Source organism: Loxodonta africana, chromosome 10 (assembly GCF_030014295.1).
Source record: "Loxodonta africana isolate mLoxAfr1 chromosome 10, mLoxAfr1.hap2, whole genome shotgun sequence".
NCBI classification, from domain to species: Eukaryota; Metazoa; Chordata; class Mammalia; order Proboscidea; family Elephantidae; genus Loxodonta; species Loxodonta africana.
In genome coordinates this window covers 89,665,433-89,683,954 of record NC_087351.1, presented here as the reverse complement: position 1 = coordinate 89,683,954, position 18,522 = coordinate 89,665,433, and the positions used below count along the sequence as shown (strand labels likewise).

General features: G+C 43.6%; 1 protein-coding gene across 3 annotated transcripts in view; it reads left to right on the top strand.

Annotated features, from left to right (window-relative positions):
• The window catches only part of POMT2 (protein O-mannosyltransferase 2), a 59,395-nt gene that overhangs the window by 25,179 nt on the left and 15,694 nt on the right, over positions 1-18,522 (top strand). For 2 of the 3 annotated variants that reach the window (XM_010588770.3, XM_003408790.4), the window contains 6 exons: positions 13-121; positions 1,663-1,822; positions 3,136-3,242; positions 3,921-4,003; positions 7,730-7,839; positions 13,977-14,043. In XM_010588770.3, coding sequence (XP_010587072.3) covers positions 13-121; positions 1,663-1,822; positions 3,136-3,242; positions 3,921-4,003; positions 7,730-7,839; positions 13,977-14,043 — 636 coding nt within the window. The remainder of the gene's footprint in view (positions 1-12; positions 122-1,662; positions 1,823-3,135; positions 3,243-3,920; positions 4,004-7,729; positions 7,840-13,976; positions 14,044-18,522) is intronic. The other variant, XM_023546412.2, reaches the window with a different exon arrangement.

The following is an 18,522-nucleotide window of genomic DNA, read 5'->3' as shown; positions in this document are numbered from 1 at the left end:
TATGTTTTGCAGACACAGGATGCCTCACTCTGTCTCAGTACATCCTCCTTGACCCCATCCTGATGTTCTTCATCATGGCTGCCATGCTGAGCATGGTCAAGTACAACTCCTGCACAGACAGGTCAGAAACACCATCTTTGGGAAGGGGGGTATCAGAAGCTGTGGCAGCTCTAGAATTTCTATAATGGCCAGGGCTAGGGTGGGTTCCTCGAGAAATTCTCTTGAAGCTGAGTTTACAGGAAAGCATACTTTTTTTTTTAACTTAGATTGACCATTTTTTATAATAAAAATAGGAACTTCTCTGTAGATGCTTTTATTTTTGCTTTGCATAAAACTGAGAAAATGTCAACTGTCCTTTTTTCCAAGAATACTATTATTATAAAATGAGGGAGTAGATTTGGTTAGGGGTTCATGGATATTACAGAAGGGGCCTAATGCCCTCTCCCTCACCCAGCCATCTCACAAGCCACCCCCTTGCACCGCTACTGGTTAAGAGGTCTCAGAATGACTTTATCCTTCACATTCTCCATCCTAGAGGAGAAGGCACTAGGATAGATGCTGCCTGGGAACTATTTGTCACCCTGGCCTGAATGGTTGCAGGCATTCCTGACCTAATAGTGGGAATAATGTATATAAAGTTTGGCTTGAGTGGTCTACACACCAGTCAAGAGGATTCCTTCAGGTCCTGGTCAGTTCTAAAGCTGATCTGGATGGCTTCCTCTTCCTCGAGAATAATCTTTTCCATATCATGCTTCACTCCATTCAAACCAAGAGAGCTGGCCTCCCCTGGGCTTTTCCAGAAGGTACCTTGTTCTGACTCTGGAAAGAGTTCATTAAGCTACATTATGCAAATCAAATCTGATCCAGTGACAACCAGCCCACATTAACTTTGGATAATCTTCTATTTCTACCATGTTCACTTTATCTACCATTTCATGAATATGTACTATGTGTCAAGTACCGTGCCAGGAGCTAGAGGTACAGAGGGGCGTAGGTCTTTGCTGTTAAAGAACATTTACTCTTGGAAGAAGAGGCAGCCAATACTCAGAAACTTGCAGTGCAGCGTATGAGGAATTACTAGTGTGGAAAAATGGTTAGGATCACTAACCTTGGAACCTTACTGTCAGGGTTAGAACCATGCTCCACTTGCTGTGTCACTTAACCTCTCTGTACCTCACTTTGTTCACATGTAAAAAGAAGGTAACAGTAGGATTGACCTCATGAGTTGTAGTGAAGATTAAAAGGGTTAATATGTCTAAAGTACTTGGACCGGTGCCTGACACGTAGTAAGTAAGCACTCAATGAATGTTGCCTTTTACAAGGTCTGGAGGTGACACAAATGAGAGGGCTTACTAAATCCAGTGGGCTTCTCTGGAATTTCCTTTTACTCCCACTTGATTGGTTGCTACTAAAGAATGAGCCTCTTGCTTACCTTTAAGCCCTGCATGTAGCTAGGAAAGCTATGGGCCTTCTCCCCAGAAAAATTTCCTACTCATGCCCACATAGAGGGGTTTCACAGACACGTGCTCTTTGGAACCCCCAAGGTAGAGGGCACAGCTTAGCCTTTCTGAGTCCGAGAACCCCCTGCCCTTTCCCACTGTTGCTCTTGCTTTCGCATCTGGTTCCAGCTGCCAAACTGAACTGTGTCTTGTTGGTTTTCAGGCCCTTCTCTGCTTCCTGGTGGTTCTGGCTCAGCCTGACTGGCATTAGTCTCGCTGGTGCTCTAGGGGTCAAGTTTGTTGGCCTCTTTATCATCCTGCAAGTAGGATTGAACACCATTTCAGACCTTTGGCACCTGTTCGGAGACCTCAGTCTTTCATTGGTGAGAACCCAAGTGCTTTTAGAAATGTCTTTGCTCCCCGATATTGCTTAGCAGGAGCCATTGGCCTTTCTCTCTGCCTCTGCTGCAGGAGGCAGAGGGACTGTGTTCTGGGCCAGAGGCAGGCTGGATCCAGCTTCCCTCTGTTGAGAGTGGGCCACAGTCAATAGGTTGGAGAGGCATACAGGGAGAGAGAGGATGGACTAACATCCTTGGAGTTCTCTTTTGGCGTTTGTTTCTGTGATGTCTTAAATACTCTACAAACTACTCAGCCAGGGGATTCTGTCCAGCTGAGCTCAGGCCAAATATGTGGCAGACACTGACCACATGGGACCATAGGTGAAATGGGTGAAGTGACTTTCTGAACGCATATTTTTCCTTTTCCTGACCCGGGGATCTCCATGTTTGGAGGCCAGGAAGGACCCTTAGGGTTTATTACAATATTATTATTTATTAAGGACTGATTCTCTGCCAGGCACTATGCAAAATGCTTTACCTTCGTTATCTCATTTACTCCTCTTAGCAACCCTATCAGGCAGGTAAATAGTACCCTCCTTTTACAAATGAGGAAACAGACCTAGAGAGGTCATAGCTTTCCCAAGGTCATACAGATAGTAAGGGGTAGATCTAGGATTCAAACCTAAGTTAGGCTAACTGTGCCTCTGAACTAAACTCCCAACAAGTTCATTTATTTATTTAAGAAAAATCTGTAGAGACCACCCACCAAGTGTGAGACACATGAGTAAGACATGATTCTTGACTCCTAGAGACAACGAAGAGAGACATAACAGGTAATTACAGTCCAGCTAGTAAGTACTATGTGAGCATAGAAAAGGAGCACTAGCCCAGTCTTGTACAACCCAGGAAGGCCTTTGGGAGGAAGCAGAGGACTGAAGTAAGGAGACGTTAGCATGTGATATGTGGGGCTGGTACTGTTGCAGGAAGCATCAGGGAAAGTAAGTGCAAGGGGCTCAGTGTGGCTGGAATGTAGAGGGGATGGTGAGTGAAGATGCCAAAGATGCAGCCGGCCCTTTATGCTGCAGTGACAGTTCTGGGTCCCAGATGTAGGGCACGGGGGCGGGGGGGTGGGCAGCAAAGGGCTAGCCTATGTTTAACCCCCTGTAGTGCTTGGGGTGTGGGTATTGTGGAAGCCCATAGGGTTTCCACGTATTCTTCTTTCCTGTGGGCCATTCTTTTTTTCTGTTTTTTACCATTATGATTTATACATCATATATAAATTTATATAATGCACATGTATGGTATGAGGAATAATAAAACCGCAATGCCTACCATCCCATGCTGGCCTCTCTTTGCAGGTGACTATGGGAAAACACCTGATTGCTCGCATCCTGTGCCTCATAGTGCTGCCCCTGGCTCTCTACATGGCCATTTTTGCTGTTCACTTCATAGTGCTGAATAAAAGGTACAGCCAGAGCCTTTCTGGCCGTTCACCTCTGGCCTGCCTCTTGTCTCCAAGCCCATGGATGGACTGTGTGATTTCCGGTCTGTGGTTGGGATGGTAGGAGGGGGTACCCAGGGGTTTGTTCTGTTTCTTGGCTCCTATTTTCTATCCTGTGACTATCCCAAGGGCTCAGAAAGGTCAGCACCCTAACCTGAAAGAAGAGAATTTCCTAATAGCCAACTACCCTTTGTCCCTGAACAAAGTCCCTTGGTTAGCAGGAATGGGCAGCCGCAAGGGTGTGCAGTGGGAATGGTGATAATCATAACAATAACAGCAACAGAACCAGCTTCCATTTAATGTCTGTCTACCAAGTGTCAGGAACTATGTTCAGCATTTGTGTATATTATCTCATTTAATCATAATCATTTATGAGTTCTTTTGATTTTCTTATATTCCCACTTTATAAGCAGCTGAGGCTTAAAAATGTTAGATATCTTGCCTAAGGTCACAAGTAAGTAGTGGAGTTGGGATTCGGACCCTAACTTCCCCAGTTGCATCACCCATATCTGTCCCTCTATGCCACACTACCAATTCAATCGTACTTCTTTTATACTAACTGAACAAAGCTATTCCCATGGCTCCTGGGAAACCACAGTTTTCATTCCACGAACATGTCTTCTGCTCTTCCTTTCTCTACAGTGGTCCTGGTGATGGCTTCTTTAGTTCTGCCTTCCAGGCCCGACTTTCAGGGAACAACCTTCACAATGCTTCCATTCCTGAACGTGAGTGTCCCTGGGCCTTTACAAAGGTGGGAGAGCAGAAAGTTTTCCTGGGAGTTGAATTCGCAAGGACATGTATGATAGCTTGAGTTATTTTAGCCTATAGATGACAAAGTGTGAGAAAGACCCAGTTAGGTCTGGTAGAGGTACTCAGGAGAGTGAATCAGGACAAATGAAATGCAGAGGAATGCGTCCTGAGCAGCAAGGTCTTTGAGCCTGAGGAATAACTTCGTTACATCTAGGAGAGCATCAAAGCCAGCTCTGTGGGGAGGCCAGCCAGGAAGAATGTGGTGACAGAACAAGACTCTCCAGGGCCAGTGGGAGATTCCACAATGGCATTCTGTGACTCACATCCATTCATTTGTTCATGGACAGTAATTGAGCAAGTGTTAGCCACGTTGGATGCTGCAGGAATGGATGCCCTCCAGAGCATAGAGTCTGGTATAGAGAGTCTGCACACACCGTGACCATGTATTAAGTACATAAAGAAGGAGCACAGAGCTATGGTGATTGAAGGATACAAGAGATCACTTCTGCAGGGGGCTGGAGGGTGTAGGAAGTATATGGAGTAAGTTGCCTCAGATTTGGGCCCTAGAAAAATGTGTAGATTTCAACAGGTGGAGAGGGAGGAGAGAATGCATCAGGCAGGAGGGATGGCATGATCAAAGCTGAAGATGGAGCAAAGCTCAAGGCGCATGTTATACGCGGAAGAGTATTGGAAATAAGGTTGAAAAGATAGAAAGTCCAGATTACAAGGACTTGAAACATGAGTATGATGTGTTTGAGTTCATTAAACAGGCTGTGGAGACCCAGTGGAGGTCTCTGAGCAGGGAGGAGGCCAGGAAGGCTGTGCCGTAGAGAGATGACTCTGGTGGCAGAGTACATGATGGGATTGGAGGCAGGGCGATCCTCTGGGAAGCTACTGCAGGAACTTGAGCTGGGCATGGTGGTAGCAGCCTCAGGAGTAAGGCAAATGAGCATATACAAGGGAGACTGGACATAGAGAGGGAAGAGATGTCACTGAGGATTTGAACCTAGGTGATTATTTCCTTGAGGCAAAGACTGCGTCTTTCTTATTTTATCTCTCCAGTGCCTTGCTCAGTGCCTAGAATGCAGTGGCCCCTCCAAGACTGTGGAAAGAATGAGAAACAGGAAAGGCAGGAGAAAAAGCTGGTTTGGAAGGGCAGATATTGAGTTCCACATTAGAGAGGTCCACATTAGAGGGGTCGACTTGGAGGTGCTTGGGGAAATTGTGCAGTGGAGCCAGTGGGCTTGGAGCTGATGATACTTTCAGAGGAGGAGTCAGCCCAGTAAAGGGATAAATGATGCTGTGGCAGTGGCTGTGATCTGTAAGGGAACCGTAGAAAGGAGAACAGGGCTGAGATAGATCACTGGCGAATGCATGGGAAAGAGGAAGTAGGGAAGGAAGGACCCAGAGAAGGAGAAAGAACATTTCCAGAAGTAAAGATGGTTAGCAGTATCCAGAGCTGCAGATGTTGGCCTGCATGAGAACTTAGAAAAATGGAACTATGGGGCTTAGCAAATTCCTACTCATTATTTAAAAGTCCCAGCTCAAAGGGAGAATGAAGAAAACCAAAGACACAAAGGCAAGATTAGTCTAAAGGACTAACGGACCACAACTACCACAGACTCTACCAGATTGAGTCCAGCACAACTAGATGGTGTCTGGCTACCACCACTGACTGCTCTGACAGGGATCACAATAAAGGGTCTTGGACAGAGCTGGAGAAAAATGTAGAACAAACTTCTAACTCACAAAAAAAGACCAGACTTATTGGCCTGACAGACTGGAGAAACACCAAGAGTATGGCCCCCGGACACCCTTTTAACTCAGTAATGAAGTCACTCCTGAGGTTCACCCTTCAGCCGAAGATTAGACAGGCCCATAAAACAAAAAGAGTAAATGGGCACACCAGCCCGGAGGCAAGGACAAGAAGGCAGGAGGGAACAGGAAAGCTGGTAATGGGGAACTCAAGGTTTAGAAGGGGAGAGTGTAGACATGTCGTGGGATTGGCAACCAATGTCACAAAACAGTTTATGTATTAATAGTTTAATGAGAAACTAATTTGCTCTGTAAACCTTCATCTAAAGTACGGTAAAAAAAGAAAAAGAAAATAAATAAAAGGCACAGTTCAGCTAAAATCTCTTTCATCAAGTTGTTCTCTTCTTCTTCCCTGGGATGGAATTTGTCCTACCCTACTTTGGGCTCCCACCTTGTCACACATTGTCATACCTCTGCTGGAGCACTTGTCCATTGTCCTGCACTCCCAGTGTGTAAAGCCACCTTCCTCCAGACAATGGTCTTCTAGGGCTGCAGCAAGCCTCCTCCACCTCTGGATCCACTGTGTAATCGATATATTCTGTAGATTGAATCAATGAGCAAAGGAGGGCAGGAGTAGTCCATCACTGGTAGAGGGAGAGACCCTGTTTAAGTAGAGTGGTGAAGGGTGGGGGCAGCCAGATTACATGGGATGGAGAAGAGGAACAGTAATAAGGAAAAAAGGCTTCTCAGTGTGACCCAGGGCCTGTAGGAGGGGATGCTCCTGGACAAGCTGTTTATTCTGTTTTTTGTTCTCAATTTAGAGTCGGAGGAAAAACAGCAAAACAAAACCCCCACTATTGAATAGTTACTTTCAGCAGTTACTAGATTCAAAGGCACAAAAGGATATTTAGTGAAAGTCTGTCTTAAAAGTCTATCATAACCTTATATCTAGAGAGCATTCCAGATGAAGACACAGAGTGCTTCTTTCTTTATTCCACTGAACAGAGGTACAGACCTTGAGTGAAGGACAAGTTGCTTCTAAGCTTTTGCTATTGCAAACAAGGGTAATCATGCTGTTAAATCCAGCTTTTTTTTTTTTTTTTAACTTTTAAATGCAATCAACTTAGCATTTTATTTATTTATTTTTATATTGTGCTTTGGATGAAGGTTTACAGAGCAAATTAGTTTCTCATTTAACTAGTAATACACATAGTGTTTTGTGGCATTGGTTGCTAACCCTGAGACATGTCAACACTCTCCCCTTCTTGACATTGGTTTCCCTATTATCAACTTTCCCATCCCCTCCTGCCTTCTTGTCCTTGCCCTGGTGTGCCCATTAAGTCTCATTTTTTGTTTTTTAATCGTACTTTAAATGAAGGTTTACAGAACAAACTAGCTTCTCATTAAACAGTTAATATACACATTGTTTTATGACACTGGTTACCAACACCACGACATGTCAACACTCTCCCTTCTCAGTCTTGGGTTCCCTATTATCAGCTTTCCTGTCCCCTCCTGACTTCAAGTCCTTGCCCCTCGGCTGATGTGCTCCTTTAGTCTCGTTTTGTTTTATGGGCCTGTCTAATCTTTGACTGAAGGGTGAACCTCAGGGGTGCCTTTATTACTGAGCTTAAAGGGTTTCCCCAGTCTCTGTCAGACCAGTAAGTCTGGTCTTTTTTTTTTTTTTTAACACTCAGCTGCTTCTGAAGTCCTCAGGAGATAGAGGCAGGGAGGACACAGGTGAGACCCTATAGTAACTCAGTCTTGAGTTGACTCCACTGGAGTAAGAAGGCAACTGTGCATTGGCTTTAGGCAGTCCTGGGCTCAACCTCCCCAGACAGGGGCAGACTCTAGCACTGTATCAGGTGGACACAGACCCCCCCAAGACAGGGGCAGACTCTAGCACTTTATCAGCTCATTCCTTCCACTGCTTGCCTTCCTCTCAGACCTGGCCTATGGCTCTGTGATTACGGTGAAGAACCTCCGGATGGCCAGCGGCTACCTCCATTCCCACAGGCACCTCTACCCCGAGGGCATTGGCGCCCGCCAGCAGCAGGTCAGTGAGCCTCTTGTGCACTTGTATTGCAGCAACACTAAGCTATTTGTTCTGACTGAAGGTGCCATTCTCTTTCTTGCCTCCAGTCCTTTGCCCAAACCAGTTCCCCTGCTTGGAACCTCTTTCTCCTCCTGCTCCTCTCCGCTTCCTTTGGGCTACCTCCAGCTTAACCACCATAACCCCACCCCACCCAGTACTGGGTCAGATGCCCCTCTAATGAGAGGCTTTCTCAGCACCCTCTGCATACCTATGTGGTAACCCTTTTCACACTCCTCCTGTCTCTGCTACTTGACTGTTAACTCCTGGAAGGCTCAAATGCCTAGTCAAGTGCCTGGCACATTGTGGATTATCAGTAATGTGTAGTTTTGAGCACAGACCCAGGAACCAGACTAGATAATCCCAAAAACTGATTCTACTAGAGCATGACTTTGGAAAAGTTACTTAACCTTTCTGTGTTTCAGTTCCCTTATCTTTAAATTGGGGAAAATAAAAAGCACCTCTTTCCACATTGGGTTGTGAGGATTGACTGAGATAATACATGTAAAGTGCATATATGAGGGTTAGTTACAAGTATTATCTGACTGAATGAATGACCCTGTGTCCATGTTAAGGAGTGTTAGGTGTGGCTATGGTAGAAGGTGCCTGAGAGAGAAAAGGAAGATGTTGGAGAGGTTGGTGGGGCCAGATTGTGGAGGGGCTTTAAGGTTATGGTAAACTTGACTTTGTTCTATAGACATTGGGGAGCCAATGAAAGTTATTAAGTGATGACAAGATGTGATTAGATCTCTATTTCAGAAAGATAACTCCAGTAGGAGCATGGGGATGGATTTAAAGGAGGGTGGACTGGAGTCAAGGAACCAGTTAGGAGGCTGTTGCAATAATCATAGCAAAAGATGGTGAGGACCTGAACAGAGGCAAAGACCACGGGGATTGAGGTGAGCATGTCAATGTGAGAATGCGTCACAGGTGGAATGTCGGGACCAACTAACTGATGCCTTTCAGGGACGAGCTATGTCCAGCTCTGTCACTGGGATGTCAGGGTATGTGTGCAATAATGCGCTCTCACCATAGTCAGAACTAGAGGAGGAGGAATGGCTTTGGAGATGGAAAGGAAGCGTTTTCCTTTATGTATTTTAGGTCTGGGGCTTGTCTCAGGAGAGAGATTTGAGTGTGTAGCATATGGGTGTTAGAGACACAAAAAAATGGGTGGCCTTGCCTGTAAAGGGTGTGCAGAGGGAGGAGGACCAGTGAAGGAACCCTGGGGAACAGCAACACTTAAGGCAATGTGTAAAGGTGCTCAGAGCAGAGCCAGTAGAAGAGGCTGAAAAGGAAGGAGTGGCCAGAGGGGTCAAAGGAGAACTGGAGGGAAAGTATAAGGGAAGAGAAGGTCTCTGGAAGGAGGAGACAGTGTCAGCAGCGACAAGCTGTGCAAAGATTTCAGAGAAGACAAGGATTGAGAATGAAGCCTTTAAGCTTGGCAAAATAGGAGGCTTTGTAACTCTGATGAGGATAGTTTCGGTGGAGGGGGAAGGGCAGAAGTCTCATGTGCAGTGACTTAAGGAGGAACCAGGAGATGAGGAAGTACATACAGGGTAGGCTGCTATTTTGAGAAGTCTGCAATTAAAGCGTCTCTTTGTGCGAAATGACTAATTTCTTCACTTTGCAAAAAAGTTTTGCTTCTCAAAATGCTTTATTATTACTTCTTTTTATTACCAGGAAGTTAACCTAGACACTGTGTTGGGCAGAGACGGTATATGGGAACTTTCTATGTTCTGCATAATTTTTCTGTAAACCTTAAACTGCTTTAAGAAATAACATCTACTTAAAAAAGAAACAGAGAAAGAAAAAAGAAAATTCACCCAGGGTATCGGGTTTTAGTATCAGTTTCTCATCCTTGATTCTTCACTTACCACTAGTGCCGTGGTTCTCAGCCCTGGCTGGATTTTAGAATCTCCTGGAGAGCTTTTAAATATTCTGATGCCAGAATAAGTAAAGCATTATTGAAGAAGAACAAAGTCAGAGGCCTCACACTACCTGACTTTAGAACCTACTATATTATAAATAAAAAAATAAAATAAAATAAAAATTTTTTTTATTTATACCACCATGGTAGTCAGAAGAGCCTGGTACTGGTACAACAACAGCTACATAGACCAAAGGAACAGAATTGAGAGTTCAGATGTAAATTCATCCACCTATGAGCAGCTAATATTTAACAAAGGCCCGAAGTCCGTTAATTGGGGAAAAGACAGTCTCTTTAACAAATGGTGCTGGAATAAATGGATATCCATCTGCAAAAAAATGAAACAAGACCCATACCTCACACCATACACAAAAACTAACTCAAAATGGATCAAAGACCTAAATGTAAAATCTAAAATGTTAAAAATCATGGAAGAAAAAATAGAGACAATACTAGGAGCCCTAATACATGGCATAAACAGAATGCAAAATATTACTAATAATGCACAAATACCAGAAGAGAAACTAGATAACTGGGAGCTCCTAAAAATCAAACACTTAACGCTCATCCAAAGACTTCACCAAAAGAGTAAAAAGATTACCTACAGACTGGGAAGAAATTTTTGGCTACAACAAATCCAATCAGTATCTAATCTCTATCTACAAGATACTGCAAAACCTCAACAACAAAAAGACAAATAACCCAGTTATAAAATGGGCAAAGAATATGAACAGGCACTTCGCCAAAGAAGACATTTAGGCTGCCAACAGATACATGAGGAAATGCTCATGATCATTAAGCATTAGAGAAATGCTAATCAAAACTACAATGAGGTATCATCTCACCCCAACAAGGGTGGCATTAATCCAAAAAATAAAATAAAAAATGTTGGAGAGGTTGTGGTGAGACTGGAACACTTATATATTGCTGGTGGGAATGTAAAATGGTACAGTCACTGTAGAAATCAATTTGGCACTTCCTTAAAAAGCTAGAAATAGAAGTACCACACGAGCCAGCAATCCCACTCCTTGAAATATATCCTAGAGAAATAAGAGCCCTCACACAAATAGGTATAGGCACACCCATGTTCATTGCAGCACCGTTCACAATAGCAAAAAGGTGGAAACAACCTAGGTGCCCATCAACAAATGAATGGGTAAACAAATTATGGTATATTTACACAATGGAATACTACATAACAATAAAGAACAATGAATCCTTGAAACATCTCATAACATGGATGAATCTGGAAAGCATTATGCTGAGTGAAATTAGCCAGTTGCAAAAGGACAAATATTGTATGAGACCGCTATTACGAGAACTCAAGAAAAGGTTTAAACACAGAAGAAAACATTCTTTGATGGTTACAAGGGTGGGCAGGGAGGGAGAGGGGTATTAGCTAACTAGGTAGTTGACAGGAGTTATCTTAGGGGAAGGGAAGGACAACACATAACACAGGAGAAGTCAGCATAACTGAACTAAACCAAAAGCTAAGAAGTTTCCTGAATATGACCAAACACTTCGAGGGACAGAGTAGCAGGGACAAGGGTCTGGGGACCATGGTTTCAGGGGACATCTAGGTCAATTGGCATGACAAAGTTTATTAAGAAAATGTTCTGCATCTCACTTTGGTAAGTGGCGTCTGGGGCCTTAAAAGCTAGCAAGCGGCCATCTAAGATACATCAGTTGGTCCTAACCAGAGCAAAGGAGAATGAAGGACACCGAAGACACAAGGAAAATATGAGCCTAAAAGACAAAAGGACCGCATAAACCAGAGACTCCATCAGCCTGAGACCGGAAGAACTAGATGGTGCCTGGCTACCACCAATGACCGCCCTGACAGGGAACACAACAGGGAGTCCCTGAGGGAGCAGGAGAAAAGTGGAATGCAGAACTCAAATTCTAGTATAGAGCAGGCTCAATGGTCTGACTAAGACTGGAGGGACCCCTGAAGACATGGCCCCAGACTTACTATTAACCCAGAACTAAAACCATTCCTGAAGCCAACTCTTCAGACAAAGATTAGACTGGAGCATAAGACATTAAATGACACTCATGGAGAGTGTGCTTCTTAGTTCAAGTAGATACATGAGGCTAAATGGGCAGCTCATGTCCAGAAGTAAGATGAGAAGGCAGAAAGGGATAGGAGCTGGTTGAATGGACATGGGAAATACAGGGTAGAAAGGAGGAGTGTGCTGTCACATTATAGGGAGAGCAACTAGGGTCACATAACAATGTGTGTGTAAATTTTTGTATGACAAACTAACTTGAACTGTAAACTTTCACTTAAAGCACACACACAAAAAATTCTTATGCCAGGACTCCACCACAGAGATTCTGATTCAATATCTAGGATGGTGCATGCAACGTGCATTTTTATTTTGGTTTTGAGCTCTCCGGATGATTCAAATCTACAGGCAGGTGGAAAACCACTGTTAGCAATTCTGTGGTGACACTTCGCCACAGGTGTCGTGTGGAAGATAGTAAGGTTACAGATGTGGTGGCCAGGATCTTCTATACTGTGGAAAGGGAGAGAAAGGCTACATTCTGAAAGATCCTATTGAGGCAGTCTTAGTGTTACACACTTTTAGCCTATGTGTGGAGACATGAAGCTGTGATGGTAGTATAGAGAGAGTATGTTGAGCCAAGGGACACAAGTGTCTGGTTTTGTCGTTGAATCACTTAGCCTTTCTCAGCCTGTTCCCTTGTCCGTACAATAAGGGGACTTGACTAATTAACCTCTAGCGCTCTCCCTCACTGGCCTACAGTTTAATGTCTCATCAGTGTCTCTAGGTCTCTATTTTCACATATTTTTTGAAGTATAACCCAAACTAATTGCTATTGAGTCAATTCTGACTCACAGCGACTCTATAGGACAGAGTAGAACTGCCCCATAGGGTTTCCAAGGCGTAGGGTTTATGGAAGCAGACTGCCATACCTTTCTCCCATGGAGCAGCTGGTGGATTCGAACCATTGACCTTTCAGTTAGCTGCTGAGTGCTTAACCACTGTGCCAACAAGGTTTCTTTTTTTAAATCATAACATTTATAAAATAAATGTAGATAAATATAAAAAAATAAAACAAGAGCGATACATAACCCCAGAAGATCAGTGTGTATCCTCATATTTTGTTGTACACCATTCTGCAGTAGGATACCTGTGTTCCTAAGAAACCTCATGTTCCTATAAAAAGTCCATTGTAAAAGCAGATCTTTCAGTGTGAAAAAGGGGCCGCAGACTATATTCACAATAAAAAAAAAAAGTTTTTTTTGGTGTAGGAATTTTAATAATAATAATAGCTTTTGTCAAAAAAAAAAAAAAGTACACATACGCACACACACAATGTGCGTGTAAACACCACAAAACCTTAACATCCTTGAGCAAATCCAAGCTAGATGGGTTATATCGCACTTTTGTTCAGGAGTGTGGACTTAATTTCTCTATGGCCACCGAAGCTTTTTAGCTTGTATACAGGTAGTCTCTAACTTATAACACATTCGGGTTGCGATGAACCACGCTTACAGCTGTCTTTTTTTTTTTTGGTACATCTTACCATTAGTAATGTGTATGCCTTCAAATATATCTAAGTTTACATGCAATGTTTCCAGCCCCCAAAGACAAAAATTGGATTTATAAAGATACTGATAATAAAAGACAATAATAATGAAAAAAAAATGAGATATTTGACTCACGTCAGAACCAACTTAAAATGGAATTGGAACGGGACCCCGTTGTAAGTTGGGGACTACCTGTGTTTTTTTTTTTTTTAATTATTTTTAGTAAAGCATAACAACAAATTGCCATTTTAACCATTTTCAAGGGTGCAGTTCAGGGACATTAATTAGTCACTATTTTATGCAACCAACACCACCACCAATTTCCAGAAGCTTTTCATCACCCCAGCAGAAAACTCAGAATCCCTTAAGCAAGATGCAGAAATATACAAAGAGACAATCAAAATGGCTTTGTGGGGAAAGACCTCCAGATACAGAAGGGAAGAGAGAATCTCACTCCCCAGTGCTGCTTCTGAGCCCCTTTGAGAAGGGTGGCCCCTTTGGGGTGGTAGCTGGGGATTCCAAAAGAGGCTTAAGCAATGTTGGTTTGCTTCTGATTGTCCTGCAGCCAGCTGCGCTGATAGTTATAATATTCTCCCTCCCACCTTCCCCTTCCCCTAGGTCACCACCTATTTGCACAAGGACTACAACAACCTGTGGATTGTCAAGAAACATAATACGAACTCAGGTAATGTGATAGAGAACTGATGCTTTTTGTGTTCTTACTCTGAGCCCTCCTTAACATTTCTCATGCCTCCAAAAGGATATTGAGATGGGCTTTTCTGAGCATTCTTTTTTGACATCTTTATTAACAACAATTATTTGTTGAGCACCTATTGTGTCCCAAGCCCTGTTGTAGGCATAGATAAGCAGTGAGCAAGACAGATAAGCTCTCAGTCCTAGTTTTAAAACCAGATAGCAGGGCCAAGGTTCAGACTTAGTCCAGGAAAAGGTTACATGGGCATGCTGCCAGGGGCTTGTGAGTAGCCCCAAATGAGGGCACATCGAAACTACTCTCATTTCTAATGTGGAGGACTCCCAGCATGCAGTGCAGCCCAAGTTATCTTGATAGGATAGAGTGCTGCCCACTGGGCATTCCTGGACTGGGACAGTCATTTGGAGAACTGAGGGCCTGCCAGCCCTGTGGCTAGGCTTTGGCTAGGCTGGTACTTGGAGCCTCACTTAGATACCTGCTGAGCTGGCCCTAAGTGGCCTGGGCAAAGCTACCCTAAAGCAGACCTATCAGGCTCTCAGGGCTTTATGACAAGGGTGGTATTGGGACCTTTCTGTCTTTGGTCAGATAGCTAGCTACCTGCAGGCTGTGCCTTCTGCTACAGCTGAGGAGAGAACAGAGGGCATTTCTCATTACCTTCCCAAGCCCCTGCTGATTGTCCTATGCCAAAGGTATTCTCTGTGACGCGTCAGTGAACACCACCTGGCTGAGGCTGTCCTGGGTCAACAGCCCACATCTAAATTCATCTTTTTTGTTCCTTTCCCCACCCCCTCCTACTGCTGAGGTTTTTAGACTAGAAATGCGACACACACAACCACTATCTTTGCATCCTGCTCAGTAATATAAATTAGGACAACATTGGGCAAGGTCTATTTCTATACCTTTATAATATTAGTATTGATTGCATTTGATCCAACAGGCCAAACATAAGTGGTCTATTACAATAAGCAGTTCTTAGGGAAGACACAACTTTGCTTCTAAAGTCATGTGGACATGAGCCAAATCTCTGAACATACCTGGTCTCTTATTCTGTGTGGCCTCTAGGTTAAAATGTTTGCATTTTACCCACAGGACGAAGGGTTTATGTGAAAGCAGATGAAGTTATGTGCTGTCAAGTTGGTTCTGACTCATAGTGACCCTATATACAACAGAACGAAACACAGCCTGCTCTTGCACCATCCTCATGATGTTGCAGCCACTGTGTCAATCCATCTTCTTGAGGGTCTTCCTCTTTTTCACTGACCCTCTACTTTACCAAGTATGATGTCTTTCTCCAGGGACTGATCCCTCCTGCTAACGTGTATAAAGTGTATGAGACGAAGTCTCGATATCCTCCCTTCCAAAGAGCATTCTCGCTGTACTTTTTCCAAGAAGGATTTGTTTGTTCTTTTGGCAGTCCATGGTATATTCAATATTCTTTGCTAATACCATAATTCAAAGGCATCAATTCTTCTTCTGCCTTCCTTATTCACTGCCCAGCTTTTGAATGCATATGAGGCAATAGAAAATACCATGGCTTGGATCAGGATCACTTTAGTCCTTGAAGTGACATCTTTGTGAAGGCAAATAGCTACAAGAATTTGGGATGTGGGAACTGCGTAGACTGAGGTCTTTGTGTTTTCTTTGGCTATAGGACTCCCTTCCCCCCTCCAAGCATATGAAATAAAATTTTCTTCTCCATTGACTTATTGATTTGTCATCTTGCTAATTAAGCTTTTTAAGAGGCCTTAAATGGCAGCATAGGAATGGGCATCTCTGCAGTTGAGTTTTCTAATTCTCTCAAAAACCAACAATTTGCACTGGCAAATTTATCTTTCTTGACCTTGATCTATTTATGGAATGTTAGTGTCTCACTATTCAGGACAGAAATTTGCAAGGATCCATTCTGTGTTGCTATGATTACCATCAGCTCCTTTTTCATGTCATCACCGTTCTAGATCCTGATTGGTCTTGACTTCCAGATGGTACAGAAGTAGTCCTTTTTTTTTTTTCCATAGTTTTATCATATTCTTGGCCTCACACTTAGCAAGAGACAAGATAATCACTGCCAGAATTTGCAGGATTTATCATTTGATTTTGAGGAGAGCTGGGCAAATGGTCATTTGCATGGAATTAATTTTTGGAAGACTATATGACTACTAAAATGAAAATCTTATTTAACTTCCCAGTTTAAAAATCCTCTAGTGGGGAGGTGGGGCCAAGGTGGCAGAATAGCCAGATGCTTCCGGCGATCCCTCTTACAACAAAGACCCAAAAAAACAAGTGAAATGATTATATTTATGACAAGCTAGGAGCCCTGAATGTCAAAGGCAAAGTTAGAAAACGGACTGAGCAGCAGAGGGAGGGAGAGACAGTTCAGAAGTGGAGAGGAGTTGCAGGACCTGAATCACCAGGATCCCTCAGGCACCATTCCTAGAAGAGGCTGTGGGGGGCTGGTAGTAGTGTTCAGCTGCAGTTGCCTCAGGGAGAAGCAGCCCAGTCGCACAACCTATCTACACCTCCGGAACAGTGCTCTCGGCAAAAGCTGAGTACTTGTGTATATTTTACTGCACCCCCCACCCCCAAGCCGGCTTCAGAGGCTATTGATTTCCCTGGGCCTGAGATAGGCACTGTTGAGTGACTGGGGCCATTCTCCAGCCTTGGAAAAGGAATAAATTCTCAACTGGGGGGAAAAGATAATTTGCCACTCCACTAACCTGAGGAGCTCAGGACAGAAGTGTGGCTCCTGTCCAGGCATTAACCGCCCATGGACTTTGAGTACCTTTCCCCTCTGTGTGGACCTGTGTGGGGCTATTTCAGGAGAATAGGCCCTTGTTGGCAGACTGCAGCTATTTCAGCTGGGCGGTAGAGAGGTGGGTGTTTGATGTTTGACACCCCTTTGCCTATTAAACAAGGTCCTCACCTACCCACATCAGGGGCCTAAGGACTGGTGGCTCCACTCAGGTCACCCAGCCACCTGCAACAGAGGTCCAAGGATAACTGGTACCTCCCAGTCGTTACAACCAAAAGCATTGGGTGTCCATGGTCCATCTGCAGAACCCAGGCACCTGTATGCTCTAGGGAAGAGGGACACGCTTTTCTCAGAGATACTTTGGGGACAGTTCTCAGCTCTCTGCCTTGTTCAGAGCATGACCCCCTGCTGCAACCAGATACCGGTACCTACACCCATCACCCCTGCCCCTCTAAGACTGTAGGACAGAGCCTGCACCACATGCTTGATGACCAGCTACCTGGACACCTGAGCTGAATCCATACAAGAAAAGTGAGTAGACTGATATACCTGATGACAGCTCTAGCCATCTGGTCACAGGACATCAGAATTTCAAAGTGAAAACAATCAAGGTAGCTCACTCAAGCAACCCCATTTGGGCATATCAAAACAAAACAAAGCAAGGAGCTAGGATACAGTAAGCAAACATAAACTAATACAATAACTTATAGAAGGCTCAGAGACAACAGTCAATATCAAATCAATAAAGAAACAGACCATAATCACTTCAACAAGCTCTCAAAACAAAGAATCAAGGGATCTTCTAGATGAAGGTGCCTTCCTGGAAGTACCAGATGCAGAATACAAAAGATTAATGTACAGAACCTTTCAAGACATCAGGAAGGAGATCAGGCAATACGCAGAACAAGCCAAGGAACACAGATAAAGCAGTTGAAGAAATTAAAAAGATTATTCAAGAACATAATGAAAAACTTAATAAGCTGCAAGAATCCATAGAGAGACAGCAATCAAATTCAGAAGATTAACAATAAAATTACAGGATTAGACAAGTCAATAGAGTCAGTAGAGCAGAATTGAGCAAGTAGAAGGCAGAATTGGTGAGCTTGAAGATAAAGCACTTGGCACTAATATATTTGAAGAAAAATCAGATAAAAGAATTTTTTTTTTAAATGAAGAAACTCTAAGAATCATGTGAGACTCTGTCAAGAGAAATAACCTACAAGTGATTGGAGTACCAGAACAGGGAGGGATAACAGAAAATACAGAGAGAATTGTTGAAGATTTGTTGGCTGAAAACTTCCCTGATATTGTGAAAGATGAGAAGATATCTATCCAAGATGCTCATCGAACTCCACATAAGGCAAATTTTAAAAGAAAGTCACCAAGACATATTATAACCAAACTTGCCAAAAAACAAAACAAAACCCACTGCCGTTGAGTCGATTCTGACTCATAACGACCCTATAGGACAGAGTAGAACTGCCCCATAGAGTTTCCAAGGAGCACCTGGCGGATTTGAACTGCAGACCTCATGGTTAGCAGCCGTAGCACTTAACCACTATGCCACCACGGTTTCCATACTTGCCAAAACCAAAGATAAAGAAAAAAAATCCTCTAGTAGGGCTTCCATGCCTGTCAGCAGGGGTGATTACCTAATAGGCAAGGTAAGCCCAGTGCTTACCTTGCTTACCAGATCACCTGTA